General features: G+C 49.8%; 1 protein-coding gene across 2 annotated transcripts in view; it reads right to left on the bottom strand.

Moving 5' to 3' along the window:
* Window positions 1-7,340: 7,340 nt before the first annotated feature.
* KDM4C (lysine demethylase 4C) overlaps window positions 7,341-13,140 on the bottom strand; it is a 213,606-nt gene continuing 207,806 nt past the window's right edge. For both annotated transcript variants that reach the window (XM_075559906.1, XM_075559905.1), the window contains exons 21-22: window positions 12,353-12,445; window positions 7,341-7,551 (exon numbers count right to left, since the gene is read on the bottom strand). In XM_075559906.1, the coding sequence (XP_075416021.1) occupies window positions 7,378-7,551; window positions 12,353-12,445 (267 nt within the window). In that variant the 3' untranslated portion in view covers window positions 7,341-7,377. The remainder of the gene's footprint in view (window positions 7,552-12,352; window positions 12,446-13,140) is intronic.

Here is a 13,140-nt window from a genome sequence, read left to right as displayed (position 1 = left end):
CAAACAGAAGAGGAATGATGCCAGAATCACCATCAAAAAGAGCATCTCAAGATGAATCTTGAAGTGCAATGCTATCTGTGATAACATCTATATGCCTGCAAGGAAGACCCATTAATACAACAACGATTCATATCATACACCAACCACTAAGGCCAACGATAATGAAAAGATCAAGGTGTATGTCAGCAGGGATTTTCAAACTCCCAAGCTGCTCTGAAAGAGGAAGATGAGCCAAGGTTGGCAAAGATTATATTTTACTTGGATCCGCAATCAACGCTTAAAGGACAGCAGTCAAGAAATCAAATGATGCATTGCATTGGCAAATATGCTACACAAGACCTTTCTTTTTTCAGGGATGTAGTTTTTGTGTATTCTTCTGAACTTCAGACTCATCTACCCAATGTCGTTGTTCTCAATGAAGATCCCCCATTTCTTGATGTCGTTGCTCTCAATGAAGATCCCCCATTTCTTGATGTCGTTGTTCTCACTGAAGATCCCCCATTTCTTGATGTGATGAGAAAGTCATGTCACCTGAAGCACGCTCCAGGAACGCTCTAAGCTTGCGCGGCTCTGTTCATTACCTAAACCAAACCAAACCAAACTAACTGACAAAAAAGCCAAAGCCCAGTGTCCTCAGCTCAAACTGACTGCCATCGAGCCGATGCTGACTCAGCAACTCTATGGGACAGGATGGAACTGCCCCGGTGAATTTCCAAGACTGTCCCTCTTTCCGGGAGTAGAAAGCCTGGTCTTTCTCTTGAGGAGGGACTGGTGGTTTCCAACGGCTAATCTTTCGGATCGTAGCACAATGCTTATGTAACAAAAGTCACACCAAGTCACACGCCTTTAATGAATAGAAATCTACTATCTCCACTTGGAGGCCAGATGTCCAAATGGCGGCATTCGCTCTCAGAGAGGGTCCCTCCTTCTTGGTAGCTCTGAGTGTTCCTGGACTTGTCCAGGGTTCCTCACATGCCACCTTGTCCCTGTGTTTCTGCCTATTCTGCTCTTACCTTGAGAAGGAATGAGGTTTAGGATGCACCCTATTCCAGAATGACCCATTGTGGTAGTTACATCATCTGCAGTCAACTTGCGAAGGGGTGGAATCTAGCCTGTCAATTAAATCTTCCTCCTGACAAAACACATGGAGCTACACTAGAGTCCTGGAGATGGAGGAGCCACGTGGAGACCCCTGCCAGCGTTGAGATGCTTCCACCACCACTGGATCCATAAGACTTTGCACCCACTGGCCTGTGATCTTCCTGCACTCAACATCATTGCATGTGTTACACGAGTCTGAAGAGGAATTTATAGATTGGTATCAGACATATGGACTAATATTGGACTTAGGGACTTGATCTGGAATGGGCTGGGATGTTTTCTCAATATACAATTGCCCTTGTATAGAAAACTCTTTCTTCTGAGTATCTATGAATTTGTTTCTCTAGTCAACCCTGACTAACACACCGTTAACCCAACAAAAGAAACCTATGTTCAAACAGAGTCATGTTTCCAAGTACAGTAGTGTCAATTTTGTGGGGGAGGGGACACAATTTAATCCATAACACAGTTGCCCTCCATAGGAAGGGAAAATAAGACTTACTTTGTCACCAAATTAAACTAAAAAAAAAAACCCTCACTGCCATCTAGTCAATGCTGATTCATGGAGACCCTATAGGACAGGGTCCAACTGTCCCTGTGAGTGTCCAAGACTCCATCCATGGTTACCACCACCCATACTAGACACCCTTGAGGAAGGTCCGTTTCCTCAAGGTGACAGAACGTTTGGAAGACAGAGTTTTGGGTTTCCAATTGCCTCCCACTTTCTGGAAAGTTCCAGCCTTCCCAGGTCTGAAAGGGTGGCCATCATGGGTCAGGGTTACGCAACTCCTTGGCAAGCTACATGAGAAAATGGGTAATGCTCCCAGTGACGGACAATGGGATTCTCAGAAGAGTTCGTGGCACCACTGAGCCTCACAACGAACCAATTACTCCTTGTAATGAGAATGCCGTTGGATTTCTGGTTAACTTCAAGTTTATGGGCCTGATTTATCTCCGAAACGAAGACTGCTCCATTTCAGATCTCCTTTACTTACAGGCAGAAATAAAGCACAATGTTATCTTGCAGCAGAGATTCTTCCCAATGACTATTCATAAGCCCTCAGGGCAGTTGCAAGAACATGTGCATCAGTGCCTTGTTCCACAGCTGATGGGGACAGGGACAGGCAGCAGAGCCATTCATTTCTATTAAAAAGTCAGTGGCATCAGACTGACACTGAGTCATGGCGGCCCTACGTGTGTCAGAGTTGAGCAGTGCTGTGTTGGGTTCTCACTGACTGATTTTTCAGGCCTATTTTCCAAAATGTCTCTGGGTTGACTTGAACTTCCAACCTTGAGAATGTCTCCCAACCACTTGCACCACAGAAGGACTCTGAAGAAATGGCATAGGCGCCAAGTCTGAGCCCCCGTGGGTAACACAGAGGAGGAGAATCCAACTCCACGTCTGCCCAAGGATTGACAGAGGTCAGACATGCCACGCCTCCACCCTCCACCCTATTCTAAAACCAACCATTCCTCCCATGACACGCTACTTCTCCGCCTATACTGTTTCCATGGCCACACAGAACTTAGTCAACATTCAAGATTGCGGGTGTTTATTAGGAAAGTTACACGTAACTACAGGTCAGGCTCCGAAACCATTAAGGATGCAGTTCTTTAGCCCCCAGCATCTTTCCAGCCATTCTAGCAGGCACATATCTCTGTGGTCCTCAGCCTCTCACCACATGGTCCACTGATCTCTAAGCTGCTCATGGGTTCTGAAACTCTTTTATGGTAGACCAATGCCTACAAAGTCACCTTCCTCTGCTAGCCAGCCTCCTGCCTGGCGGCTTTCACCTTGACTCTTTCCTTGGGCCAAGAAGCCCACGCTTTTATCTTATGGTTTTAGTGCAGCTGCTCTGCACTGTCTCCTGGTCTCAGTCGGAGCTTTAGCCTTGAGTCCTTTGCCACCACCACGACTTCATCCAGAGACCATGCATGTGCTCTGTTGGTGGCTTTTCACTGGTGGCAGGGGTACATTTCTGTGGTAGTCACCTAATCTGGTGTCAATTTAAGGATTAAGAGTATAGGCGTGGAGTCTGGGCTATCAATCTGGAGAAAGCCAATGAGACTTCTGTGTGGGCATGGCTTTCTCCTGAGAATTCTGGGAATCTGGTACTTCCTTCTTGGAGGCTGGTGACAGTCTCTCTCTCTGCCAATCCTAGAAGACATTGCAACTGATGAGGCTGACTTCATTCAAGACATCCCTGAAGAGATGCCACATGGACCTACCCTGATGCAGCCCTTGAACCTGGAGTGGCCACATGGAGACCCCTACCAGTGCTAAGATGCTTACAACGCCGCCACTGGACCCACGGACTTCCCACCCACTGACCTATGATCTTCTGCTTTCATCATCATTGCATGTGTTTCGTGAGCCTGAAGAGGACTTTATAGATTGGTGTCAAACATATGGGCTAATATCAGACTTATGGACTTGACCTGGACTGGGCTCGGATGTTTTCTCAGTGCTAAGTTATTCTTGTATCTAAATCTCTTTCTTATACACCTAAGCGTGTTTATGAATTTATTTCTCTAGTCTACCCAGACAAACACAATTTCCCTCCGTTTCTGCTTCTCAAATGGCTCCATCCATACCCGGCAGACTGGTGAAACCAACCAATCCGCACATTCGTCTCACACCTTTTTTTGCATGGCCCCAGCCAACCCTTTGAAGGGAGCTTCTGACACTAACATAGAAGAGTCATTACAAATTATTTCACTTCTCATAGACTCCATTTGTTCCTCCCCATTTCTAGATTTTCATAGTCCATAACCCGGGAGCAGTATTTAAAATGATTTGAAAGACTATGTGATATTTTGGTGAGTGCTGCTGCTTCCTAATTCCTACCAAGTTGAACAAAAACATGAAGAAGCCGCCCCCAACAAAACAAACTGGCCGGGACCACACACCCTCCTCGCACATCAAAGAATGAAAATGGGTGAAATGTGTGGGGCCGTTCTCCAGCCTTTGGAGACAGGGTTTGCCATTAGAATTACATTAGAATTGCCACAGCGAGGCAATTTTTCCCCCCTCCTTTGAAATACCAAGAGGGACTTGGGCTGATTTTGTGGGATGCATGCACACTAAAACGGCAGTTAGCATAATGCAGAGAAATTAAAAAGACAACTGAGGTGTCATGGAGTAAGTAAAAAGGCCTTCCTGGTGTGCATGGTGAAGCCAACAACCCTCTATGAGGAACACTGAGTGACAGCGACGTGCTTTGTCCACTGAGAGTGCAGCGGTGGCCAGCTCTTGTTGGCGAAGGCCACTGACGGCTGTCCTGGGTTATCGGCATGACAGTGAAGGGAGACCATAAAAAAAACACACCCACAGCTGTATTGAGAGGACAGAGGCGACTGCATATTTTCTTCCCCGGAAGCCAATCAGAAATCTCACTGACAAGTCAACTTGTACAGGACGAGTGGGCCTATTTCGATTGAGTCCTCTTAATGCCTTATGCAAGCCTACTTTGCTGGCATTTCACTGAGCCCACAGGTCATTTCCAGCCAAACTCGAGACGATTTAAGCTCAGCCCCTTACTAAGACAGATGACCGTACTAGGGGAGAATGTGCAATGCTTGTTCGTTCTCAGTCCACTCCTGCCCGGCTGCGTTCAGCCATGAGGCATTCTGGCCAAGGAGTCTTCAGTCAGCCGCCTAGGGCATGGAGTTCGACTGCGGCTCTCTCTGCCAGTCCCCTGTGAGTCTTTTCCTCCCTCCCTCGGCCTTGGCTCTAGAGTTTGCTATGGCACTTTCTTTGAACCATAAGATGTTGCCAAGGGTGGGCATGTGCCTGGAAGACTGGGCTTGCTCACTTTGGCCTCTGCCACAGCCAGGAACAGGCACCTGGGCTAGTGGCTTAGTGGTAATGAAGTGGGCTGTGATTGACAACGTCAGCAGTTCAGAACCACTAACCGCTCTGTAGGAGAAAGACAAGGATCTGCACTCCCATAGAGAGAACCATCTCAAACACTCTCAGGGGCAGTTCTACCCTGCCTTCTAGTATAGGCTCGCTTGGAGTCAACACCGACTCTCGATGGCAGTGAGTTTTTTGGTGAGTCACTGGGCTTACCCAAAAGGGTAGGAAGCACGTGGGACAGTTTTGAGAGCTAGTCCAAACAGTGGTCCACACAGCCACCCACCAATCATGAGCAAAACAAGGAGTCCTTGGGGTAAGCCACCCTGGGCTTGTTATGTTCTAGGACTTTCCATCCACTCACCAGACCAGTCACGCAGGAGTGTAGGACCTTGGGTGATCCCTAACTCCACCTGTCCTTCAGAGCAGAGGGGTTGGGGGGCTCTCAGTGATCTGTTTGAGTGAAACTGAGCCCCAGAAAAGCCATCATGGTTGGTAAAATGGTAGGCCAGCAAAAATGGGGCAAAGCCCCCTGGCGCTGGATTGAAGCAAAAGCTTACCAGGGGCTCCCACGCCCGAATGCGCAAGATGGGGCGGCATCTTGCGGTGCTGAACATTCAGGGCAGGAGTTGGCTTCACATATGTTGCACATGTTGTTGGGAGGGACTAGTCCCTGGAGAAGGGCATTGTGCTTAGTAAAAACAGGGTCAGCAGGAAAGAGGAAGTGTCTTAAAGAGATGGACTGACACAGTGGCTGCAACAACTGGCTCAAACCGACCAACGATCAGGAGGACAGAGTGGGACCGGGCAGCGTTCCATCCTGTTCGACGTGAGCTCACTGAGAACTGAGACCAATTCAATGGCACCTAACCACGACCACCATGGGTCCAAGCATACTAATCGTGACTGACCGCTACCAAGTGCTGAGGGGTGCTCAGAACCCAGATCCCCGGGTTTATTCCAGGAGGTGCTGATGGCCTGTGTCCGTGAGTGGCAGGAGCGGGGGAGCCTAGTCTGTCTTAAAGGTGACCTGGGGACACAATGAAGAGCCACTCGGCTGTGATCCGAAAGGCTGGCGTTCAGACACACTCAATGACGCCAAGGGGGAAAGGCTTGGCACTCGGCATCCACACAGGTTATAAACCAGACCAAGGAGAAAGCCCCCTGCCACGGAGCAGGCTCCCCAATGGGAGCCTTCGAGATGGTTTCTGAAGTGGCGAGCCCTCACCGGAGCAGCCAACCGATCTTTCTCCTGTGGAGCAACTGGTGGGTGTAAACCACCTACCCCATGGTAGCAGCCCCACGCTCCCCCGCTCCCCCACTCCCCCCAGCAGAGCCACCAGGAAGTCCCTCCTCTGCCTTGATAACAACTCCCCCACCCCCAAACTGGTTTGCTGGAAGACAAAGGACCAAATCTGCAGGCAGGTCTGGAGAAAATGCAGGTCTTTATTTTTAAACACTAGTACATCTCTAGGCTGGTTTTATAAGAGAAAAATAAATCCTATTACAGTAGCTCTAAAACTACCCATCAAAGCGTATTATTTATTTGTTTATTTTTGTGAATTCCAATTTTTCTTTCTTTTCAAGCACATCATGAAAGAAACATATCATTTTATAAATATCTACTCGGAATATGCGCTGTAGGAAAAAAAGCATTTAAAAATAAGCCGTGAGCCCCCACCCACCTATCTCCCTCTGTAAATATATAAAATCCCCATACAATTCATAAGAATTATTTGCCGGGAGCCATTCATTTCACAATGGCCCCACACTTGGTTCTCATCAGACACAATCAACAGGGCAGGGAGGTATACAAAAGTGTAAAAATCCTGTACAAGGAATGCCGGGGCACGCGGGGCCATGCCATGCCGGTCCTGACATTTGTGTGGCTTAAAAATGCTTGATAAAAAATGCCTTTTATTATTATTATTATTACTATTAATTATTATTATTATGAAAACAAGTACGTGAGAGTCCATCCCTGACTGTGGAAAATAAATGACCATCCTCCCACCTGGGTAAGTGGCTCCAGTTGGCTGGTGGTGGGGGAGTTGAATCGCCATGTAGCTTCTGCCTGGGTGTCCCCCTGAGCTACATGGGGGACCTGGCCCAAGCCTGGCTGTGGTTTTTGTTTTCCGGTGAGTGATTTCCTGTGACTTCCCCGCATTTAGGAAAACTCTTTGGGATCACAGAAGGCAGTTTCGCTGAGTGAGAGCTTACCTGAAGGGTGGCCTGGGATGGCAGAATCCAGTGGGTACTACCTGCGGTCGCTGACTTGGGTAACTAAAATCGCTCAGGTCTACACCCCACCCCACCCCCATGCCCACATACCATGCAGCCCCCTGGCTGTCTCCCCCCACCCCACCCCCACCCCCACCTCCTCTTCCAGGGGCTTCGTGGACGGCAGCAGGGGCTGGAAACTACTGTCTCTTCTGGGACTTCAGGAAAGAGCTCGTCAGGAACGTGCGGTACCCGGGGTCGTCCACGAACTCGTTCTTAAACCTGGAGTTCAGCACCCTTTGTCTCTTCTGCTGCCCTTGCATGGCGTCGGCTGTGCAAAAGGTGTCCTCGAATCGCATGTCAGAGGCTGTGGACTAAAAAGAGCTGGTGGTTACGTTTCCAAAGCAAGGTACAGACCAAGGTGGGCCTTGGATGGAGGTGTGGTCCAGACGACTGGGGCGGATGCAGAGGCCAGGGTCCTGGGCTCCCCCTGGAGGCTCTCCTGCCCTCCATTCCCATGGACTCGTGCCCCCCACTTCCCTCACCCTTTATCTGAGATCCTCACCCTCTGGAGTCACACAAACACGCACACACACCACACAACAAAACCAGATTGAAAGAGAAGCTGATACCAAGAGCTCAAGTACAAAGAAATTGTTTTTAGAAATGTTGATGACAACAGATGTACAAGTGTGCTCAATACCACTGAATGATGGATTGTTATAAGATTTATAAGAGCCCCCCAATAAAATGATTTTTTTTAAGTCTCCTGACCCTTCTCCCTGCAACCCTGCCCAGCCATGGTTCTGAGCCACCTGGCAGCAGCCATCTCGAAGGCAGCCCAAGCCCTCTCCACCTGGGCCTGGCTTCCACCACTTCCAGCAAAGTGGTCTCATCAGGGCCTCAGTGCCAAGTCCCATGATCCTTTATTCAGACCTCAGACCTGACTTCTGATCTACCCCCCACCTGCTGCAGACGCTCCCCAAAGATTTCTCTGTGCCCTCCCCACTGATGTGCTCACTTCTGCTCTGTCATGGGGTTACCTTCTAACCTACCACTCCCGCAGACATCGCCGGGGTTCTGCATTTGGCCCTTGCCTTTTCCTCTGGATGTTTATGCCAACACTCCTGGCCTCGACAGCTCCTACAGCCCGGTCCACGATCCCTTGGACCCATGATCCCTTGTGTCCACGATCCCTTGTGTCCACGATCCCTTGTGTCCATGATCCCTTGTACCTACACTGATGTCCAGCAAGCATCTTGGCCTGATTGTTCTCACAAATAAGAGGGGGTATACCCCCAAAATGGAAATTTTTTAACAAAACAACCCTATCACCTTCAAAGTACTCTCCATTACACTTAATACATTTGTCAAATCTGCAATCCCATTCTTGGAAACATTTTTCAAACTCATCTGTATGACAGATGCTGCTGACAGCACCTCCATTGTATTTTTCTTCACCTTTTCTACATCCTCAAATCGCTGTCCCTCTTCATTTGGGGAAACAAAAAGAAGTCGTTCGGAACAAGATCAGGTGAGCTAGGTACATGGGGCAAGAGAGACTTGCTGTTTTGTTTGCCAAAAACTGGCGCACTGAGATACCTGCATGAGCAGGTGCATTGTCAAGGTGGCAAAATCAGTCCCCCATCTGCCACAAAGCAGGCCTTTTGGGGTGCACACTGTTGTGCAATCTTTTCTGAACCTCTAAATAGAAAGCTTGATGAACCGTCTGACCTGGGGAATGAACTCCAAATGCACTATCCCCTTCACATATCACATCTGATCCAATTTTGGGGGCCTCCCCCGCACTTCACCGATACCAAGCTGCATAGGAGCCTGTCCTCCTTGTATCCTCTGCTGGCACCCCAATGACACCCGGTCCTATTAGTAGCACACGTCAGAAACCTAGGCAGCCCTGGGACCCCTCCTGCCTAGCTTCCCTCCCCTTTGTGCCTTGGAGCCCAGCCTTTCCTCCTCAGCCCTCCTGGCGCCAGGGTGCAGCCTGCTCCCTTCTTCTCTGAAAGCCCTACAACAGTTGCTGTGCCCCAACCTGTATTCCCCAGAGCCACCCTCACTAATGTTCTTTCAGTGCCCTAGTCTTAGAATATTGGAAATACCATGGACAATCAAAGGACAAACAAATCTGCCTTGGAAGAAGTACAGCCAGGATGTTCCTTGGAAGCAAGGGCGGTGAGACTCTGTCTCATGTACTTTGGACATGTTTTCAGGGGAGGGTTGCTCAGGGATCCAAGCTGCCCTCAAGCCTCCCGACACCATGTGGCCTGACCAGGGGAGAAAACAAGGTCAACATCTGTCTGGTCACTCTTCTACTCCACAGAGCGACCTTCTACTTGTTGGCATGCTCGAGCTCCTCAAGTGGCAGGGCACCAGCCCTGGAGCCACCACCAAAGTGCTGGAGGGTGCACCCCTGCCTCAGGAGCCTCAGAAAGAGTTACTATGGTGATCTTTCCAGACAGTGAAAGGGAATGGGGCCTTTTTGTTGTTGAAGTTAGTGGGAAAGGGCCTAGTACAAAGGCTGAGGTGGACTGCTGAGTCTTTGGAAATGGTCCCCTCCTCCGAAGCTTGTGTCTGGGTGAGCAGAAGTCATTAACACACGGAGGCCTCCCACAGAGGCCTGCCAATCCCCCTCAAAAGAAAAGAAATCTGCAGGAAAAACAGTCACAAACCACATCTCTTCCATCAGCGATTCTTCCCATTAGGTTTGTTTCAGAGAGGAGACGGGGTTAGGGGGAGCATCATAGGCTAAACCTGAGGGCCCCAACTGGGCTGATCACTGGAATCCCCTGGGGATCTGCGAGAAGCCCTGGGGGATGGGGGGGGGGGCAGAGACACGCACTGGGCTGCAAACTGCATGGTCAGCGACCTTGACCAGCAGCCACTCTCCACGCTTTCAACTCCAGTAAGGAGTGGTCCCGGACCCACAGGTCAGTCCTCCCTGCCCTGTAGGGTCACTGAAGTCACCATCAACTCCATAGCAGTGGTTTGGGTTTTATTTGGGGAGGGGTTTGGGAATCTGTGGAAAACACAGGGCACCCCCTAGAGATTCTGCTTCATTTAGTTGCAAACGTAGCCGAGGGACCAGTAGTGTCACCAGATGCCCCCGCCATTCCAATGATTGGCCAAGTTTAGGAACCTTGGAGCTAATAAAGGCCAGTGGGCTCTAGAGCAGGCTGAAGTCAACATGGGTTTACCATGCTGGGGAGGCTGGACCTCCGAGAGTGAGTAGGACCCCAAGGGGTCAGGTAGATTTGGGGACCGCTCCTGTTGAGACTTTCCATTAGGCACAGCGGTCCAGCATTACACACTGCATTCACAGTACCTGTGTGTGGCTTATATATTTTTAATTAAAAAACAAACAAACATTTTTTTAATTCTCCAGAGTTTAAAACATGGATTTTTTCCCCTTTGGGGGTTGGGGGTGGGGCAGGGGGAGCGTTGGTTTTCATTGTTCAGAGAAATGGACCCTTTGATGACTCAGGAGCTGTGTTCAGATCAAGTCACCTCTGAGGGTGATGATGCAGGAATTTCAGGCACGTGTATTGTGGGGACAGAGGGCTGGTGATCAGAGAGCAGTAATCACAGAGCGGGTGATCAGAGAGCAGTGATCACAGAGCGGGTGATCAGAGTACAGCAAAGAGCTGCCTGCTGATGCAACCACTGGCGGTTGAGGTCTACAATGCCCAGCTGGTAGGATGCCTACCCCCTTTACCTTCTCTCTGCCACCGAGTCGATGCTGACTCACAGTGAACGGGTAGAGCAGGGTAGAAATGCCCTGTGGGTTTTGGAGACTCATTACAGGAGCTCTTTACCAAGCTAGTCCCGTCTTTCTCCCCTGAGCCATATGGGGCCTAGAGAGGTCAAAGATCTGAGAGAGGTACCATCTACTCCATTCCCCATCCTCTAAACAAGGATGAAGAGAGAGAGAGCGTGTCCTTGGACAGCAAGGACATGGAATGGGAGTCAACCATCTTTAGCAGCTTGAAAGTTACATACAAGAGATTTCCAGTTCTTAGAAGACTGACCAGGGACCTGGGTTTTCTAGGTCATGGTCACATCTCGGTGATTAAATATTTGATTTCCTCATGCTCCTTGAGCTATATATTCTTATTAGCCCCTAGTCCGTTGCCGCTAGCTCTTACAGGATGCATTTCTGACTGGGTAGGTGGCAGCACTCTTGCAACCGTGGTTCCCTTGACTCTTGGACTTTGAATGACCATCCTCTTCAGGATGCGGGTGTGAAGGAGGAGCAGTTCACACCTGAAGTGGCTACCTGTTCTTAGGATCCCACCTGACAGGAAAGGAATTAATGATGGATACCCATGGTTGGTTGGTTTGTTCTCAACATCACCTGTAGTCAGTGTCTCAACACAAAACAACCTGAGCTCAACCAGCAATGCCTGCTCAGAAACACAATTTGTTCTGTTTTCTATTCCCCCACCCCCACCCCAAATGTCCCTGTTCGAACCACAGCGGCGGTAACTATGGGCTCAAACACAGAGGAGCGCACAGGACTGAGCTGTGTTCAGGACATGGGGTCGCTCTGAGCCAGAAGCTGCTTTACAGCACCTGACAGTAGCAGCAGCAGCAAAAGCTCCCCCACACAGAAGGTCAAGCCACCAGTCAAGGTCACTCATGCTAAATCTATAATGTCCTGTCGGAGCCCATTCAAGGGCACCAAACGACAGCCCTTCCCAGAGCCGTCAAGGTGAGAACCCTAATTGAGTAACACGGACTTCATTTCAGGGTCCACCAACTACGTCATGATACAATCACATAAACCCAATGCAGTTCCAAATTCCTTAACCCTCTCAGTTTTGAGTATCGGTGCGTGTTTATTTGTCTTTTCGTGGTCAGGAGTGGGAGAGGCCTGGATGGTCCAGTAAAACCATCGGAAGGCGGAAGCGTAGACCCTCAGAGGGGAAAGCAGCCCCAAGGAGGTCCCCCTCTCACCCTGCTCCGCAAGGCACACATGTCTGTCTGCCAAGAGAGGTCACACGGAGAAGTATCATTGGGCTACATTCAAAGAACAGGGCTGGTGGTTTCCTGCCTAATTTGAGGATTGTATTCTGCAGGTTTGAGTTTGTGGGGCTGGGGAAGCCCAGGGGAGGGGAGGGTAACCAGGAGGGCCACAGAGGGGGATGTGCCTGCACTTACTAGCCGAGCCTTGACTCTCTTGGGCAGCTCTTCGTCCAGGGAGTAGATTTCCTCTCTCTTCATCACTATCTGGGACCCATCTTCAAATTCAACCTGGAGGAAAGACAGGCAGCACATGGGTATTTCAGAGGAAAAACAAGCGCTGGCAACTTTCAAGGGTTCCAGTCGGTGGCCAGCGGTGCCCTGGTGGTCGAGGGTTTCAAGTCGGGCTGCTAGCTTTAAGGTCAGCAGCTCGAAACCACCAGCTGCTCCGTGGGAGAAAGACGAGGCTTTCTCCTCTCGAGAAGAGTGACCACCTTGAAACCCGTGGGGGCAGTTCTCCTCTGCCCCATGGGGTCACTCAGCACTGGAATCAGCTTGATGGCCGTGAGTTTAACTTTATGACATCAGCTGCCTGGGGAAAAAAGTAAAGGAACGCAGCCATGGACATAAAGATAAGCCCTTCCCCCATGAAACCAAGGCCCAGCAACCTTTTCCAGCCAGGGCCTCACTTCTAAGAATAAGTGCCTTGGAATCTGTGGGCTGAAAACGTGTCCCCCAGCCCAAGGACACAGAAAACAAGTGCTGTGCAAACAGTTTCTCGGAATTTAGAATAATGGGGGGCAGGACCTGTGCCCCATCCCTTTTGTGCTGGGAACAAGAAGATGCTCTAATTTATGAGGTAGGATAATTGGCCCAGATAGAGTGGAATCCAAGTCCCAACGTCAGCTTTGAATGCTCCCTTTTTCCCGTTCCTCAGTCTCCCCCGTGTGAGCCACATGGAGCTGAGAGGGCGGATGGCCGGCCAT

This window comes from Tenrec ecaudatus, chromosome 10, assembly GCF_050624435.1.
Source record: "Tenrec ecaudatus isolate mTenEca1 chromosome 10, mTenEca1.hap1, whole genome shotgun sequence".
Classification (NCBI taxonomy): Eukaryota; Metazoa; Chordata; class Mammalia; order Afrosoricida; family Tenrecidae; genus Tenrec; species Tenrec ecaudatus.
This window is presented reverse-complemented; position numbering and strand designations above follow the sequence as displayed.